Source organism: Schistocerca cancellata, chromosome 2 (genome assembly GCF_023864275.1).
Source record: "Schistocerca cancellata isolate TAMUIC-IGC-003103 chromosome 2, iqSchCanc2.1, whole genome shotgun sequence".
Lineage (NCBI taxonomy): Eukaryota > Metazoa > Arthropoda > Insecta > Orthoptera > Acrididae > Schistocerca > Schistocerca cancellata.
In genome coordinates, this window is record NC_064627.1 from 900,078,797 (window position 1) to 900,097,867 (window position 19,071).

The 19,071-nt window shown below is 37.8% G+C and overlaps 1 protein-coding gene across 1 annotated transcript in view; it reads right to left on the reverse strand.

Annotated features, from left to right (window-relative positions):
• Positions 1 to 19,071, reverse strand: part of LOC126162838 (brefeldin A-inhibited guanine nucleotide-exchange protein 3) — a 294,784-nt gene that overhangs the window by 232,800 nt on the left and 42,913 nt on the right. Inside the window, exons 5-6 of the mRNA XM_049919600.1 lie at positions 14,160 to 14,292; positions 13,790 to 14,077 (exon numbers count right to left, since the gene is read on the reverse strand). Of these exons, the coding sequence (XP_049775557.1) occupies positions 13,790 to 14,077; positions 14,160 to 14,292 (421 nt within the window). The remainder of the gene's footprint in view (positions 1 to 13,789; positions 14,078 to 14,159; positions 14,293 to 19,071) is intronic.

Below are 19,071 nucleotides of genomic sequence, written 5' to 3' on the forward strand. Positions count from 1 at the left end.
ACCTTCCAGAAGTCAAGGAAAATGGCATCTATCTGGGAGCCTGTATCTAATATTTTCTGGGTCTCATGAACAAATAAAGCGAGTTGGGTCTCACACGATCGCTGTTTCCGGAATCCATGTTGATTCCTACAGAAAAGATTCTGGGTTTCCAGAAATGACATGATACGCGAGCAAAAGGTCATGATGCAACATTACCTCCGTTAGACAAAATATAGTGTAATATTTTAAGGAAAGGCATTAAAAGTCCAAAAATATGCATATTCTGACAAATAAGTAATGCAGATAAGAAGATTAAGGCTATATGGAACATTTTGAAATGGGGGGCAGTACAACAATTCACTGCACAAGACACCATCAGAAGTAAACTAAATGACAGTGCTGCAACTCATACTTGACAAGCTGCAGGTATTTTTAACAATCACTTTCTAAATGTAACAGTAAAAATTGGAGTAAATGGTTCAGTTGAAAAATCAAAGGAATATATTCCAAATGTCATTCCACAAAGTTTAAGCAATTAGAAGTAGTGCCAGCATCCTTCAATGAAATTAACTGAATTCTAAAACTTCTAAAAAAGAGAAGCTCATATGCCCTTTCTGGAATTTCAAACAAAATTCTGAATAGTTTCCAGAATGAAATTTTCACTCTGCAGCAGAGTGTGCACTAATCTGAAACTCTCTGGCAGATTAAAACTGTGTGCCAGCCCCAAGACTCGAACTCGGGACTTTTGCCTTTCACGGGCAAGTACTCTACCGACTGAGCTACCCAAACACAATTCATGATCCGTTCTCACAGCTTCAATTCTGCCAGTACATCGTCTCCTACCTTCCAAACTTGACAGAAGCTCTCCTGAAGATGTGTTGTAACTTAATAAGTAATGTCCTTTGTGATACATGCAAAGCATCACTGGCTCTGACGGCTTAAAATGTGCATCTGTTAAATCTCTTTATAAGAAAAGTGATGAGAAAGACTTAAACAATTATCATATAATTCCCCTACTCATGTCTTTTTTCAAAATATTTGAAAAATGTAGTGAACTCAAGAGTAATCTCACATTTTTAAAGAATTTACTTAGCAGATCACAGTCTGGATTCCAGAAAGGTTGCCTGACTAAGGATGCTATTTACACATTCACTCGCCATATATTACTAGCCTTAAATTATAGAATATTTTCAGGTGGTATTTTTATGATCCTTCCAAAGCATATGATTGTATAGATCCTGTTCCTCTCTTTAAAAAACTTAAGTTTTGTGGAACTGATGGTTTTAAAAACAACTGGTGTGATTCATACTTAACAAACAGAACACCAAAAATTGCACTGGGTGATTCAAACAATGTTGGAAAGGTAGATAGTTTTAGTGATTGGGGAGACATCACAAAGGGAGACCCATAGGGTTCAATTATGGTTCTACTCCTATTTCTCAAACATGTCAATAACCTTCCACTTAACATTAACAACCAGAATCAGTACTTTCTGCAGACAATGCTAACTACAAGAAAAATTACTTAAGCGTAAAATCCCTAACACTGAGTATGGCAATATTGAAGAGGAACGGGCAGGGTGTCCGGAAGGGTAAAGGAAAAGGAGATATGGTATAGAGGGTGGTATAGAGGGTGAAGGAGGCAGTAAAAGAAAAGAAGAAAGCCTGGCATGAATGGAACAGAGACCGAACAGCTGAAAGTAAGAGGAAATACCAGGATAGTAAAAATAAGCATAAGAAAATGGTAGCAGAAGAAAAGAGGAAAAGCTGGGAGAAATTCACCCGAGAGTTGGAAAAAGATGTTACTAGTGGTAAGAGGATGATACATGGAATTACAAAGAGTATGAGGAAGGAAAAAACATAGGCCTACACAAAGCCAGTGAAAGAGGAAAGCGGAGAGCTATTAATGCAACCAGAGGAGATAAGGAAAAGATGGAAAGAGTACTTCAATAAATTACTAAATGTGAAGAATGGCAATGAAAAGGGAATAGAAGTACGGCAGGGGGGCGGGGGGTCTGGAAGAAGAGGAGGATATAATGATGTTGGAAGTGGAATTAGCTCTGAGAAAAATGATAGCAGCAAAGGCACCTGGGATAGATGAAATTACTGTGGAGATCATAAAGGCAGCTGGACCAGTTGGGCTACAGTGGCTATATAGACTAATAACATGCATTTGGACCCAAAAATGTGTACCTGAAGAATGGGGAAAGGGAATAATAATCCCAGTTTTCAAGAAGGGTGACAGGAAAGTATGTGACAACTATCAAGAGGTCACACTATATGCCAAGTAGCAAAAATAATGGAGAGGATACTAGAAAGAAGAGTGAGAGAAAAAGTGGAAGGGCAGTTAGAATAGGAGCAGTATGGCTTTCGTCATGGTAGATCAACAGTAAATCCAATCTTTAGTATGAGACAGTTGATGGATAGCCACTGGGAGTATGGAAAAGATCTGGTGACGACATTTCTCGACCTAGTGAAAGCATATGACAGTGTTCCCAGGGAAATGGTATGGGCAACCTTTTAAGAGAAAGGGAGTTGGAAAGCGAACACTTGAAGTCATCCACGAAATGTATGAAAAAAGCTCTAGTTGTGTGCAGACACCAGTTGGAAGAAATGAATGATTTACGAATGTTACGGGACTAAGACAAGGAAGTGTGATATCACCACTACTATTTATAATGGTAGTGGATGAAATAGTCACAGAGACGAAAGAAGGGAGATGAAGCTGATACTACTTGCGGATGATATTGTGGTGTGGGGAACAAGCAGTAAGGAGGTACAAAACAAATAGACATCCTAAATGATACGGTCGAGAAATATGGAATGAAATTTAGTGTAGAGAAAAGCAAGACCATGGTGACAATCAGAGGGGATAGAGAGGGCAAAGGACAAATTCATATTAAGGGATGGGATATTGAAACGGTGGACAACTTTAAATATTTGGGAAGTGTACTAATGGGAAACGCTTGTTTGGAGACAGAAATTAGCAAAAGAATACAACAGAGTAGTACATTTTACCAGTGTGTGAGGGGCTTGGTGTGGGGAAGGGAAGTGGCAATGAGGTGCAAGCTGGTGCTACATACAAGACTTACTTCACACCCATACTAATTTATGACTCAGAGACTTGGACTATGACTAGAAGAGAGGAGAGTAGGATACACTACAGTGAAATGAAGTTTCTGAGTAGTATGGTAGGGAGGACGAGGAGAGAAAAAGAGTGAAAAATGAAGATGTTAGGTAGGAAATTGGAGTGGAGAAGTTGACTGAGAAAACTGAAAATAATTGATTAAAATGGTTTGGGCATGTGAAGATGATGGGAGAGGGAAGAACACCAAGAAGAATGATGGAGTTCACGATTGAGGCCAGGAGGAAGGCTGAGAACAAGATGGCTTGATACAATAAAGATAATTTTAAGAAGGAGAAACCTACTATGGAACTAAATTGTGGAAGAAGAATGGTGGAAAGACCGAGTAAAGTGGCAAAGTACCATTGATACCCCAACACAGCGAGATGTTGTTTAGAGGGGAAACAAAGATGATGAATGCCAGGGTTATAATAAATCTCATGAGAGAGAAGCAACAGAAGAGATTGTTGTTGATGCTTCTCAAAGAATTACTCAACTGACCTCTGAAAAAGGACTCTTTGATAAAACACACTATTTTCAGTTCTGCACAATAAATAGCCACTAGCAACAACTGATGTAGCAGATGAACAGCATTTGGTGGCCTATTCCAAATTTCTGGGTGGTGCACGTTGACAAAACCTTGAACAATAGAAGCTTATTACTGAATGCTCGAAGTATTAAATCGGTTTTGCTTTTGATACAATTGAGAGTCTTGGGAAAAATGAATCAACTACATAGCATAATTTGCTTGTGTCTGACAGGTAGTAAACCAAGTTTTAAATGTAACTTAAAATCATTTCTCCTGAATAATCCCCATACTCTAAGGATAATTTTTTATTTAAAAACCAGTAGTCTATAAGACTGTAAGGAAAAAGGAGGAGGAGGAGGAGGAGGAGGAGGAGAAGAAGAAGAAGATGAAAGAAGCTAATTTTTAGGTGTAATTGCATGAGCACGACTGAAAAATATGTTCATTAATGCTAAAACTAATTGTTGTTATTGTTTTGTTGTGGTCTTCAGTCCAGAGACTGGTTTGATGCAGATCTCCATGCTACTCTATCCTGTGCAAGCTTCTTCATCTATCAGTACCTACTGCAACCTACATCCTTCTCAATCTGCTAACTGTATTCATCTCTTGGTCTCCCTCTATGATTTTTGCCCTCCATGCTGCCCTCCAATACTAAACTGATGATCCCTTGATGCCTCAGAACATCTCCTACAAACTGATCCCTTCTTCTAGTCAAGTTGTGCCACAAACTCCTCTTCTCCCCAATTCTATTCAATACCTCCTCATTAGTTATGTGATCTACCCATATAATCTTCAGCACTCTTCTGTAGCACCACATTTCGAAAGCTTCTATTCTCTTCCTGTCAAAACTATTTATCGTCCATGTTTCACTTCCATACATGGCTACACTCCTTACAAATCCTTTCAGAAACGACTTCCTGACACTTAAATCTATACTCAATGTTAACAAATTTCTCTTCTTCAGAAACACTTTCCTTGCCATTGCCAGTCTACAATTTATATCCTCTCTACTTCAACCATCATAAGTTATTTTGCTCCCCAAATAGCAAAACTCGTTTATTACTTTAAGTGTCTCGTTTCCTAATCTAATTCCCTCAGCATCACCCGACTTAATTCGACTACATTCCATTATCCTCGTTTTGCTTTTTTTGATATTCGTCTTATATCCTCCTTTCAAGACACTGTCCATTCCGTTCAACTGCTCTCCCAAGTCCTTTGCTGTCTCTAACAGAATTACAATGTCATCGGCGAACCTCAAAGTTTTTATTTCTTCTCCATGGACTTTAATACCTACTCCAAATTTTTGTTTTGTTTCCTTTACTGCTTGTTCAATATACAGATTGAATAACATCGGGGACAGCCTACAACCCTGTCTCACTACCTTCCCAACCACTGCTTCCCTTTCATGCCTCTCGACTCTTATAACTGCCATCTGGTTTCTGTACAAATTGTAAATAGGCTTTCGCTCCCTGTATTTTACCCCTGCCACCTTCAGGATTTGAAAGAGAGTATTCCAGTCAACTTTGTCAAAAGCTTTCTCTAAGTCTTAAAATGCTACAAACGTAGGATTGCCTTTCCTTAATCTATCTTCTAAGATAAGTCATAGGGTCAGTATTGCCTCATGTGTTCCAACATTTCTACAGAATCCAAACTGATCTTCGCGGAGGTCGACTTCTACCAGTTTTTTCATTCGTCTGTAAAGAATTCATGTTAGTTTTTTGCAGCTGTGACTTATTAAACTGATAGTTTGATAATTTTCACATCTGTTGACACCTGTTTTGTTTGGGATTGGAATTATGATACTCTTCTTAAAGTCTGGGGGTATTTCGCCTGTCTCGTACATCTTGCTCACCAGATGGTAGAGTTTGTCAGGGCTGGCTCCCCCAAGGCTATCAGTAGTTCTAATGGAATGTTGTCTACTCCCAAAGCCTTGTTTCGACTTATGTCCTTCAGTGCTCAGTCAAACACTTCACGCAGTATCTTCATCTACATCCTATTCCATTTCCATAATATTGTCCTCAAGTACATCACCCTTGTATGGGCCCTCTATATACTCCTTCAACCTTTCTGCTTTCCCTTCTTTGCTTAGAACTAGGTTTCCATCTGAGCTCTTGATATTCATAGATGTGGTTCTCTTTTCTCCAAAGGTCTCTTTAATTTTTCTGTAGGCAGTACCCATCTTTCCTCTAGTGACATATGCCTCTACATCCCTGCTTAGCCATTTTGCACTTCCAGTCGATCTTATTTTGGAACAATTCGTATTCCTTTCTTCTTGCTACTTTTACTGTATTTTTATATTTTCTCCTTTCATCAATTAAATTCAATACATCTTCTGTTACCCAAGGATTTCTACTAGCCCTCATCTTTTTACCTACTTGATCCTCTGCTGCCTTCACTATTTCATCTCTCAAAGCTACCCATTCTGTTTCTACTGTATTTCTTTCCCCCATTCTTGTCAATTGTTCCCTAATGCTCTCCCTGAAACTCTCTACAACCTCTGATTCTGTCAGTTTATCCAGGTCCCATCTCCTTAAATTCCCACCATTTTGCAATTTCTTCAGTTTCAATCTACAGTTCATAACCAATAGATTGTGGGCAGAGTCCACATCTGCACCTGGAAATGTCATAAAATTTAAAACCTGGTTCCTAAATCTCTGCCTTACCATTATATAATCTATCTGAAACCTTCCAGTATCTCCAGGCCTCTTCCATGTATACAACCTTCTTTTATGATTCTTGAACCAAGTGTTAGCTATGATTAAGTTACGCTCTGTGCAAAATTCTACCAGGCGGCTTCCTCTTTCATTGCTTACCCCCATTCCATATTCACCTACTACATTTCCTTCTCTCCCTTTTCCTACTCTCGAATTCCTGTCACCCATGACTATTAAATTTTCGTCTCCCTTCACTATCTGAATAATCTCTTTTATCTCATCATAAATTTCATCAATTTCTTCGTCATCTGCAGAGCTAGTTGGCATATAAACTTGTACTACTGTAATAGGTGTTGTCTTCATGTCTATCTTCGCAACAATAATGCATTCACTATGCTGTCTGTAGTAGTATACCCACATTCCTATTTTTTTTTATTCATTGTTAAACCTACTACTGCATTACCCCTATTTGATTTTGTATTTATAACCCTGTATTCACCTGACCAAAAGTCTTGTTCCTCCTGCCACCAAACTTCACTAATTCCTACTATATCCAACTTTAACCTATCCATTTCCCTTTTTAAATTTTCTAACCTACCTGCTCGATTAAGGGATCTGACATTCCACTCTCCGATCCGTACAATACCAGTTTTCTTTTTCCTGTTAACGACATTCTCCTGAGAAGTCCCCGCCCGGAGATCCGAATGGGGGACTATTTTACCTCCGGAATATTTTACCCACGAGGAGACCATCATCATTTAACCATACAGTAAAGCTGCGTGCCCTTGAGAAAAATTACAGCTGTGGTTTCCCCTTGCTTTCAGCCGTTCACAGTACCAGCACAGCAAGGCCGTTTCGGTTAGTGTTACAAGGCCAGATCAGTCAATCATCCAGACTGTTGCCCCTGCAACTACTGAAAAGGCTGCTGCCCCTCTTCAGGAGCCACACGTTTGTCTGGCCTCTCAACAGATACCCCTCCACTGTGGCTGCACCTACAGTACAGCTATCTGTATCGCTGAGGCACCCAAGCCTCCCCACAAATGGCAAGGTCCATGCTTTACATATATTGCAAATTGACTCACTCCAAATAATTTCAGCACAAAAATGTTCAAATAATCTATGGAACCTGTACATTAAAAAAATAATAAAATAAAATAAAAAATTAAAGTGCATGAAGAAATGTCAGTGGTGATCGTCCACGAGTCATTAATGATTACTGCCATGGGGACATCCAAAGAAACAGCAAAGAAATAAATAAAAAATATTCTAAACCATACGATTTTGTTATTTTAGTTCATGATTCTTATGTTTTTTAATATTCAAGTAGTAAACAGAACATCAACCAACGCATTAAAGTGAAAACAACCCTGCATAAAGATTGTTGAAAGGAAAATTCAATCATCTAAGATAAAAACCACTAATAATTTAAGTCTCAAGTGATAGACTGACTAAAAAGAAAGAAAATCAAACTTACAGTAAACTGGAACAACTTTGTCAAGCAGAGCAACTTTGCCACTTTGTGAATAAAAATATTGTTGACATACTACCAAGTTCCTGGATCAGCGCATAAAGATGCCAATGTTTCCACTGCACAAGGCAACAATTAACGAAGGATATGGCACACATTTTACATTTATTTATTGTTTCATCTTCTTTGTCAGTGCCTTTTCTTTCAGCTTGCGAAACGTGTTTTCGGTAGTCTGCAAAAGTCTCACCCTGTCCACTAATTCCAATGCTGTAGTATATAATTACATTTCAGAATCACTTTAAGAAATAAAATGGATTGGTATATTTACTACAATAACATAACTTGGCAAAGTTTCTCCAGGAAGCTCAATAAAAGGGGTCAACTCTGTCGCCATAGAATTTTGCCTCTTTCTTACCTCTTTCAAGCATTTTTTTTAAAAATGTCAAGACTCAATTTAATCAAACTGGGAGCACACAGGTATCAAAATTACAATATCACTACATTACAGCTAGCTGTATCTGTGGGGATTAATAATCAAATGACCAGTGGAAAAGCAGCAAAAAAGAGTTCAATATTCCTTGAAGAACAACTGTAAACAAAGTAAAGTATCTCCATTTAAAGAAACCAGGGTGGAAGACTACACAGAGCAGTGAAGAAGAGGAGGAGATCCTTGAAAAGGTCCTCTTGTGTGGGGGTTGGGGAATGCCTCTTGATGCCCTTCATCTACGGCTCATAATGAAATATTTCTTGAATTCAGTGGGGAAACAGATTTCACTGGTCATACAGGGTCAATAAAAAGATTTTCACTGATTTTAACATGGTTGGTAAAGTTGCGCTGTTTGCCAGGTAACTTTGCCAAATATGTTTTTCTCTTTTTAATACATAAATACGTAAGTAAGTTGTTATCTGTCTACAGATTATGAAACTAGAGATCAAGACTCATTTTAGGATGGTTTCAAAAATGTTTGTTGCATTAGTAGGTAACAAACCAGGCTGAAGAAAAAAAATGTGGCAAAGTTGTCCCAGTTTCAGGTAAATACAGGAGTCATAAAGAGTAAAATGTAAAAATACAAGATGTTTTCTTGTGTAATGATTGGGAAATAAATACAGCAGCATGGGTCAGAACAGTTATGGGTAAAAAGGTGAAAAGTTTATTCTGTAGATGATTTATGATTGTATTTGGATTCCAGTGGCACATACTTCGCTACTACAATAACTGAAACCAACCAACCAAGAACAATACACCACAGAAAAATGTACATAACGAAAATTTTTTACTACAACAATTGTGAAGATCAGTAGACAAGACAGATACATTAAAAAAATGATACATTCTGACAGTGCTTGACATGTAAACAAAAAGGAGGCGGTCCTGAACTGTGACCTTTCAGAGCGTGTTTTTGAAATTAAGACTTCTTAACATGTTATTAGTGAAGACGAATTAAATGATCTGCTGAACGGAATGAACAGTCTAATGAGTACACAGTATGGTTTGAGAGTAAATCGGAGAAAGACGAAGGTAATGAGAAGTAGTAGAAATGAGAACAGCGAGAAACTTAACATCAGGATTGATGGTCACGAAGTCAATGAAGTTAAGGAATTCTGCTACCACAGTAAAATAACCAATGACGGACGGAGCAAGGAGGACATCAAAAGCAGACTAGCAATGGCAAAAAGGGCATTTCTGGCCAAGAGAAGTCTACTAATATCAAATACCGGCCTTAATTTGAGGAAGAAATTTCTGAGGATGTACGTCTGGAGTACAGCATTGTATGGTAGTGAAACATGGACTGTGGGAAAACCGGAACAGAAGAGAATCGAAGCATTTGAGATGTGGTGCTATAGACGAATGTTGAAAATTAGGTGGACTGATAAGGTAAGGAATGAGGAGGTTCTACGCAGAATCGGAGAGGAAAGATTCACGTGGAAAACACTGACAAGGAGAAGTGACAGGATGATAGGACATCTGCTAAGACATGAGGGAATGACTTCCATGGTACTAGAGGGAGCTGTAGAGGGCAAAAACTGTAGAGGAAGACAGAGATTGGAATACGTCAAGCAAATAATTGAGGACATAGGTTGCAAGTGCTACTCTGAGATGAAGAGGTTAGCACAGGAAAGGAATTCGTGGCGGGCCGCATCAAACCAGTCAGTAGACTGATGACAAAAAAAAGTTATTTTAATGTTTTTCTGAGCATTTTAAAAGTGTGAATACATTTGTTTTGTATTGTGCTTCAACCCCAGCAAAAGTTCTATCATACCAGATCTCAAAATCTGTGGTTCTGGGTTCTCCCTGACACCATCAGAGGTACCGGTACAGTTTACTAGTGCGTACGTACCGTAAAAAATCAAGCACTCTGTTACGCACTAAATATGGTGGACTAATGAATGTTTTTGGAATGGCTCAGTCAAGCACTTACCTTGTGACCAATGCAACTAATTAGCAAATCATGAATTCAGATAAACTTGTTGCTTATAGTCCCCCATAATGTGTTACCTAAATGTTTTTGGGCAGAGTTGCTATCGAGAGCCATGTATTTGATCAGTCAATCACTTACTGAACTGAATATAAACACTACGAATTGTGCACAGAGAACAAGCCAAATCCAAGCAAAGGATGTGAAGTTAAGGTTCAGACACTGAAACAATTGAGGGGAAAATGGGACCAAAATCCTAAGAAATATATTTTTGTAGACTATTGTGAAGACTCAGAGAGTTACTGACTCCTATGAATAAGAAGATACTGACCAGCAGAGATGTTGTATTCCTTGAGAATTATAAAAAGTAAATAATAGAGAGTCGTCAACAGTGTACAGCCACTTTAACCATCACTATGTTTAAGAGATGTAATTCTCAAAAATAAAAAGCAAATGAAGAAGACGAAGAAGAAAATGGTCAGGAATGCACAGGCATACACCATGAGGATGAAGTTCTAGAAGATGAAGAACATATTTTAAGGCATTCTTCTCATGCCTCTAAATCTAAATAATACACTGCTAATGAGATGCATGTAGCCCAATAATTTAATGATGAACATACAACAGTTGAAGAGGTTGTGAGTAGTCCGAAGTCTTAACAATGGAAAGAAGCTATGGAAAGAAAATTAGAGTAATTCTTTTCAAAATCAAACACTTTAATGGGTTGAAATGCCATAGCGGAATAAGATCATTAAAGACATGATGTGAGTTTTAACATAAAAAAATCTTGAGTGTGTAGCACCAAAAAACAAATCACAACTAATAGTCAAGGGATATTCACAAAAAAAGGGATAGAGCACAATAAACCTTTTTCTGCCAGTGATAAAATAGGTATCACACAGACAGGTTTTATCCCTTCCAATAAAAGAAGATTTATTAATTCATGCATAGACGTGAAGACAGCTTACAGAATTGGGAAATTAGAGGACGAAATATATGTGATTCCACCAGAAGAAGAAAGGAAATCTTGTCTAGAAAAAAAAGGAAGATATGGTGATTGGAGACAAGTATTGATGGACTGAAACAGAGTGGACACTGCTGGAACATATATATCGGCATGAAATCATCATCAAGCTATAAGGCAGATGCCAGTATTTATTACAGACAGAGTATAGAAGAGGTCAAAATAATGGCTATATGGATGGATGATTTCTCCATTCTAACTATAGATGAAAAACAGACGAACAATTTTAAGAGACATCTCCAAACCAAGTTTAACATGCTTGACTTGGGAAAGGTAAAGTAGTACTTGGGCATCCAGCTTGTTAAAAATAGGAGGACAGATCAGTTAAGCACAAGCTAATTGTCATACACAGATAAAATTTTGAAAAAAATATTGGTATATATAACAAAAACCCACTTCCATATTGATGGAACCAGGAGCTAAGTTAGTGGCCAATGAAGCAGCTGTAGAGTGCAATGAAAATGTACTGTATTTGGAGGCAGTAGGTAGCTTTATGTATCTGTCACCAACTCCAAGGCCTGAAACCACTTTTCCCACAGTTGTTGTGAGAAGATTCTGCAAAAGTGCAAGAGAAAAACATTGGAAAATCATTACAATGATATTGAAATATCGTAAGAGAACCACAAACTATAGGTTAAGATACAGTAAAAAGGTCATAATGATGTAAACTGGGGAAGTGGATTAGAGAAACGATTTCCACTACAGGGTCTTGTTTAAGATTGATGTAAGGACTTATATGCTGGTCCCACAAAAGACAAAAAAGAGTAGTCTTGAGCACTGCTGTAGAAGCTGAATATATGGTTTTATCACACGTGGTTTGAGAAGCATTGTGGATAAGGACTCTAATGAGTGAGATAGAGCCTAACATCAGTATGAGCCCAACATCAGTACAAAAAACACCAAGATTTTCTGTGACAAGCAATCTATACACACAGCCAACAGTGATGTCACTAGTGCCAGAACCAAACACATCAATATAAAGCAACATTTTATAAGGGTTCGCATAGAGCAAGAGATTTTGGTTGGTTTACTAACCAAACACTTTAAAGAGTACAAATTTCAGAAGCTAGTGGAAAAATATGCTTTGACTTGAGAAAGTGAAATCTGAAATATATACATACTGAAGAGCCAAAGAAACTGGTACATCTGCCTAATATTGTGTAGGGCCCCCACGAGCATGCAGAAGTGTTGCAATATGACGTGGCATGGACTCAACTAATGTCTGAAGTAGTGCTGGAGGGGACTAACACCACGAATCCTGCAGGGCTGATCATAAATCCATAAGAGTACGAGGGGGTGGAGATCACTTCTGAACAGCATGTTGCAAGTTCATGTCTGGGGAGTTTGGTGGGCGGCGGAAGTGTTAAAACTCAGAAGTGTGTTCCTGGAGCCACTCGGTAGTAATTCTGGACATGTGGGGTGTCACATTTTCCTGCTGGAATTGCCCAAGTCCATTGGAATGCACAATGGACATGAATGGATGCTGGTGATCAGACAGGATGCTCACCTATGTGTCACCTCTCAGAGTCGTATCTAGACATATCAGGGGTCTGTATCGCTCCAACTGAACATGCCACACACCATGACAGAGTCCACAAACTTGAACAGTCACCAACTGACATGCAGGATCCATGGATTCATGAGGTTGTTTCCATACTGATACATGTCCAGCTGCTCGATACAATTTGAAACGAGACTCATCCGACCCGGCAACATGTTTCCAGTCATCAACAGTCCAATGTCAGTGTTGATGAGCCCAAGTGAGGCATAAAGCTTAGTGTTGTGCAGTCATCAAGGGTAAATGGGAGGGCCTTCGGCTCCAAAAGCCCATATTGATGATGTTTTGTCGAATTGTTCACACGGTGACACTTGTTGATGGCCCAGTGTTGAAATCTGCAGCAATTTGCAGTAGGGTTGCAGTACTGTCATGACGAATTCTCTTCAGTTATTGTTGGCCCCATTCTTGCAGGATCTTCTTCCAGCTGCAGCGATGTTGGAGATTTGATGTTTTACCGGATTCCTGATATTCACGGTACACTCATGAAATGGTTGTACGGGAAAAATCCCCATTTCATCACTGCTTCGGAAATGCTGTGTCCCATCGCTCGTTCGCCAACTGTAACACCATGTTCCAACTCACTTAAATCTTGATAACTTACCACTGTAGCAGCAGTAACTGCTCTAACAACTGCACCAGACACTTGTTGCCTTATGTAGGCATTGCCAACTGCAGCAACATATTCTGCCTGTTTACATATCTCTGTATTTGAGTATGTTCGTCTATACCAGTTTCTATGGCGCTTCGGTGTATTTTGTGGTGTGTGTATGTCCATCTGTGGCAAACTGTATGACCTCTCTGTGGTGTTGTCTTGGCAACCATATATGCAAATTTTACATAATGATGAGTGTTAAAATACAGCTTTGATTGTTCCAGCAAATTAATATTCAGAATTACTTATGCCCCTTATTTTTTCAGTAAGAAATGTGAAAACACATAAATATAGCAGTTTAAAATTAACTCAAGGAAGGCTGTTTAAATTCAATTGTTTTATTATTTATGGTATTATGTTGAACTTGTTGCAAGTAATTATGGCATACAAACAGTACCTGTAAACAGTCTTTGCTTCAGAACTGTTGAAACTTGGAGCTGTAGCTAGGCAACCTGAACCTCGGCCAACTTCTGTTTCATTCATGCCTCCTTTTTCCCTTGATATGATGTTTTTGTCAACACGAGGTGACCCAAGAAAGGCAATTAATGCTGGACAGAATTTCTGCCACAAAAATGTACTAAAATGCTTGTTATTGTGTATCTGCTGAGGCAAGCTTGAAACAAGTGTGTGTAAGCACTCAAGCAGAAAGACAACACTGTTTCCACAACGACCAACTCTGTAAAGGATGAAAATAATGTTTAAATTTCAAGCACAGTGCATCCATCAACTATTAAATTGTTTATAAACTTGTTACTAACACTTGAGCCTCATCCATTTTGCTACAGATAAACTGCAATATTGGAATAACCTCATTGAAACAGGATACTCCAGAACTGACATCTCCTTCACCACACCTCTTCAAACTGCGGTCGAGTTCCTGAGATTCTTCTTCTACAAATAAACGTAAAGCATATAATCAGTGCAATATTTTCAAAGTAACTTTCAAACTATAACTATCAAAGACCTACAAAGTAAGCAATGAGAGATATAAATGAGATAAGGTTCATGTAGTTTAAAATGGGTTTGGGGAAATGGGGAGGTGAGGACGGTCATTACAAATTAATTTTTCTTACACTACATATTCAAACACATTTATCAAGCTTAAAAGATGATAATGTAGCTCACTTAAGCCAGTAAGGACTTCTCAAAGAGTCAATTCTGGACGAATTTGGCTGCTACGTCTGTGACATAGCATGAACTGCAACAACCACAATGTTTCCTCTGTCTGCAATCACAACTTTGTTAGTTTAAGAAAAAAGTTTTAAAAATTTTGGTATATGCCCTTTTGGTGTTATAAAGTAGTTCACCTTAATCAATGGTTTTTCTTCTTTTTATATTAGTTATAGCCAAATAACTCACTCTCTGATGCCCTTTGGTTCTAAGTTGTTTGATACACAAGTCGCACTACATACGCGTATTTCATCGCACACTTGTTTTCATCAACACATAGTAATTTACCACTCTTTGGTCACAAAATTTCTTCCATGGTTACATGAAAAGCTTTGTTTCAAACTATTATTGAGTAATGCCATCAAATATATTAGTTTCTACCAACATGTAGTAAAATACCTATTGTATCTATCATGAATTGTGTATTTAAGTTTTCATTTTGAAGTTGGCTCTTTGTAGATATACTGCAGCCTACTTCTCCTTTTGCTTATTGTACATCTATTACATTACCTTGATTAGATGCTCTGGCTATGTTTCACAGCTTATTATTTTAGATGATCTAGGTTTCAAGAGCCAAGTCCATTTTCTAGTTTTACTATTTAAAGGATGTTATTCATGTCTTACAGTGCACTTTACTTCAATTTCAGAAATAATGCCGCCATTTGAAGATAAATTCCAAGATAATGAGATAAGTTTCATTTCTCACATATGTTCTACCAGTTGCCCTCATCATCAACGATGTTTAACCATTTCCACTTTTAACGTTGACACATGACATCTCCATCTTCTCTTAATTAAATCACTTCCACCAACAGCACCGCACAGAGAACTGCAAGATTCTCTTTGTTGAAACAATGAGACCACTGTCCAACAATCAGGGCATAAATTAACATCAAAATGTGGTTTCATTCAAATATGTTTACATAAGCATTACATTACAAGATTTTGCACTGGGTGATATTTTTGGAAACTCTTCAGGATGGACTGTTTTCATCATAATTTCACTTGAATTGTTTACAAATGAATCACTGTCATCATCAAAATCATTGTCATCAAAATTACTGTCTCTCTCATTTTCACTTAAGACATTCCTCTAAAAGCTTTACGCTCTCTTCCTAAGAAAGGAATGTGTGTGAAGAACTAGTCATTTCAATCCCTACTAACTCGAATGTAATAATTACAACCTCCCTTTCAATACAACTGCTACAGTTCAACAATGAGTTAACACAGACTTCCCTGGGTGGCAGTACTATACAGCACTGATGCCTTGTGCACTCATATTTGAGAATGTAGCATGTGAGAACTACGAGAAATCATGTTGAATGAGGTTCACCACCAGAAAAACAACATTCGCAATGTCAAGTGCCACTCGCCATTAACACAGAAATTGGATGATTTTTTTCAGTTCCTACCAAAATGAATCGTCCTAGACCACACATCTCCTTTCACAGCTGGAATGGTGTTCCTGCCCTCTGCATATGCATTTTATTTTCACGGACAACAACTTCTTTCTATTTGATGTCTGTTACTTCAACACTAAATAATTAATTTGGAATTAATTTCAGGAGGCTCTCAACAGTTAGAGGCGCTTCCCAGTTACATTATAAACTACTAGAAGCCATTTTGTAACACACAAAAATCTCCTTTGTGTTTACTCTGATGAGATAGCTTTCACAGAATTTTAAAATAATTGTTGTGGCTTCTATTATCTAACATTAAGTGTGAAATCTACTATTATACTTATTTATTTAATTGTATCTGACCCTGCGATACATAAAGATATAGGGCAATTGTACATCAACTTAGATTCTTTTTAAACAGGTACATCAACAGCAAGTCTATAAATAACTATACTTCAAACATAAATAAGTTTGGTTTCCATTTTAAACAGGTTTTCATGCTTTACCATTCTGAGGGTGTCTACTAGGTTGTTGTGCAATTGCACACTGCTATGTATGACACTTATGACAAGAAAACGTTCAGATGTGAAATATACGAATGTTATGGCAGTTTCTTGTTCCATGACTATGCACACAACTGTTTTATTGACAAACCAGGGGAGAAGCCCTGTGCTGCTCAAGTACCTATTTACAACTGTGCATCCAAGCCCATAACATGCAAGCAGCGTCTGGCACTGTGCTTAATGTTCGCGACATCATACAACCTGGACTATTTGTCGTACAATGATATAATATTGTAGGTACATTCAGCAGCATATGTGGATACTGTCTGCAAAACTCATTCCGAATACACTTAGTAGCAAGAAACTAATAATTTGAATGTCATACATGATGTTGCAAATTTCAATGCATCTCATTGCTTATGACATCACATCTCCTGAACTATGCATCACACAATGATATGATTTTGCACTTACATTTGCTGGTATATGTGTATACTGTCCGCAAAATGTTTTGTGAATACTGTAAGTAGTAATGAAGTAATAAATTATAATGTCATGTCTCAGGTGGTAGTTCTGCTGCATGAACAACAGAAAAGTCATAAAACGTTTTTCCTTTCATCATTCCATATCAGTTGTCAATGAGATTTTTTTTTTTTTTTTTGCATAGGTTTGAAGTTATGTTTAGAGTGTGTTGCAAGTCACTGAGTGCTCTCGTTCTCAAATACTGGATGAATAAAGTCTGGGAATCCACCCACTGGAGGATTTTTCAACTTGCCCTTAACCCCCACTCATCTTAGAAGTGTCGCCTGGCAGTAATATATACATATCATCAGGTTCCCTTCCATTCAGAAGGCTGTTGCACTCGGCGACTGTTATACTGACTTGTAAATAATAGATTTCAGCTATCAGTCTTCCTTTTTAAATTTTATCGGCAGATCTAGATTTCAGCTAGAAACTAGCCATTCTCAGTGCACTTTCATTTTTGATCAATGCATGTAATTCCTGTTGGTCAGTTGAAATTGGTCCAGTGCTTTTGGAGGGCGGCACGCTCGCACCCCCCCCCCCCCCCCCCCCCCCGCCCCCCTACACACACACACACACACACACACACACACACACACACACACACACACATTTAAATGAGATGTATGGATTCCAAGGGCCAAAGGTATTTTATTACAAAAACTAATCCATGATTTCGTGTCTACGTGATTCAGGATTTTTAATGCAGGGGAATAATGAAGACTGTACCAAAATATTAATTCAGTACTTCACTGTAAGCTAAAGATACAGTTGTAGTTTTGTGTAAATTTATAAGAAAAAATGGTTAGCTGGTACTCACTTTCAGAAGACACAGTTCATAGTACTTCTGATAGAAAGTCTTAATGCAGAAAACATTAATTCTAGCTTTAAGAACAACGTGTTACTAGAGTGGTAAGAGAGATTGGTTGGAAAGACTGGAAATGCTTTTCTTTTTTTTCTTTTTATTTTTTTTTAAAAAAAAGAGATCCATCTGTTCCGAGGATAAGGGCAGGCCAGGATCATGGACAAGGTGCTAGAGAGATTAGGTGGTAAAGACAGTAAATTCATACATACTGTGTCAAATACAATTGAAAGATGACAGAAGAGGCAGAGAGAGAAGTAAAACTTTTTTGCTCCCTGTTTTTTCATTATTTTCTATCTCTAATTGCTTTGTTCTTTCCACTTTCCACTTCTCTTCTTCTTTTAATCCATTTTTACTTCTCACTCTGTTTCTTTCATTGCCGTGGAAATGAAGTTGGCAAAGCTTTTACCAACATACAGTCTTTGACCAACCTCTTCACTGTCTTCTCCTACATCTTTGTCTCCCAACCTTTTCCAATCATCTCTCTTTTCTCCCTGATGAAGGAATGTGTAGTTCTGAAAGCTAGGATTTCTACTTTTTACTTTTAGTGATTCCATCAACTGTTCTACGAATTGTGCCTCCCGAATCCAAGTACAAGATGCAAGGAAGTACCCACACTTTTACATGCATTACAGTCCTTGGCTACACACATACATGCATTTTTGCATATTTTGTAAGGTTATCTACCCACCTTCCATTAGGTCAACATCTCAATTCACCTGGATACTTGTCCCACCCACCAGCATTTCATTTCAATTTCAGTCATAATCAAGCCTCCAACTCCAGCTTGTTCCCTGATCCATCTGTTTGCTTTCCTGTTCTTATAAATACTTTCAAACATGCATCTAATCAATGCTCACTAAATGACATTCAGGTTTTGAATGTTTTACTCATAAAAAGTCAATTTTGAATGTTTTGCTCATAAAAAGCCAATTTTGAATGTTTTACTCATATAAAGTCAATGTCTCAAAACTTCCCTTTTCAAACGCACTGGAATTTTTGTTTTGAAAATTGTGTGTAGTTGGTCAAAATATTCAAGGTCACTGTTGCTCTTCTGTTTATTGCTTTTGCTGTCCATTTAGTAATTGTCTCACTTCATTTTTAATTTGTACAATTCTATACTTGATATAATGACTGTACATTGTTTTAGTCTCTTTATAATTGATTTTCATGGCAACTTTCAATCAATCTCTAGTAAGCTCTTCCATTTGTT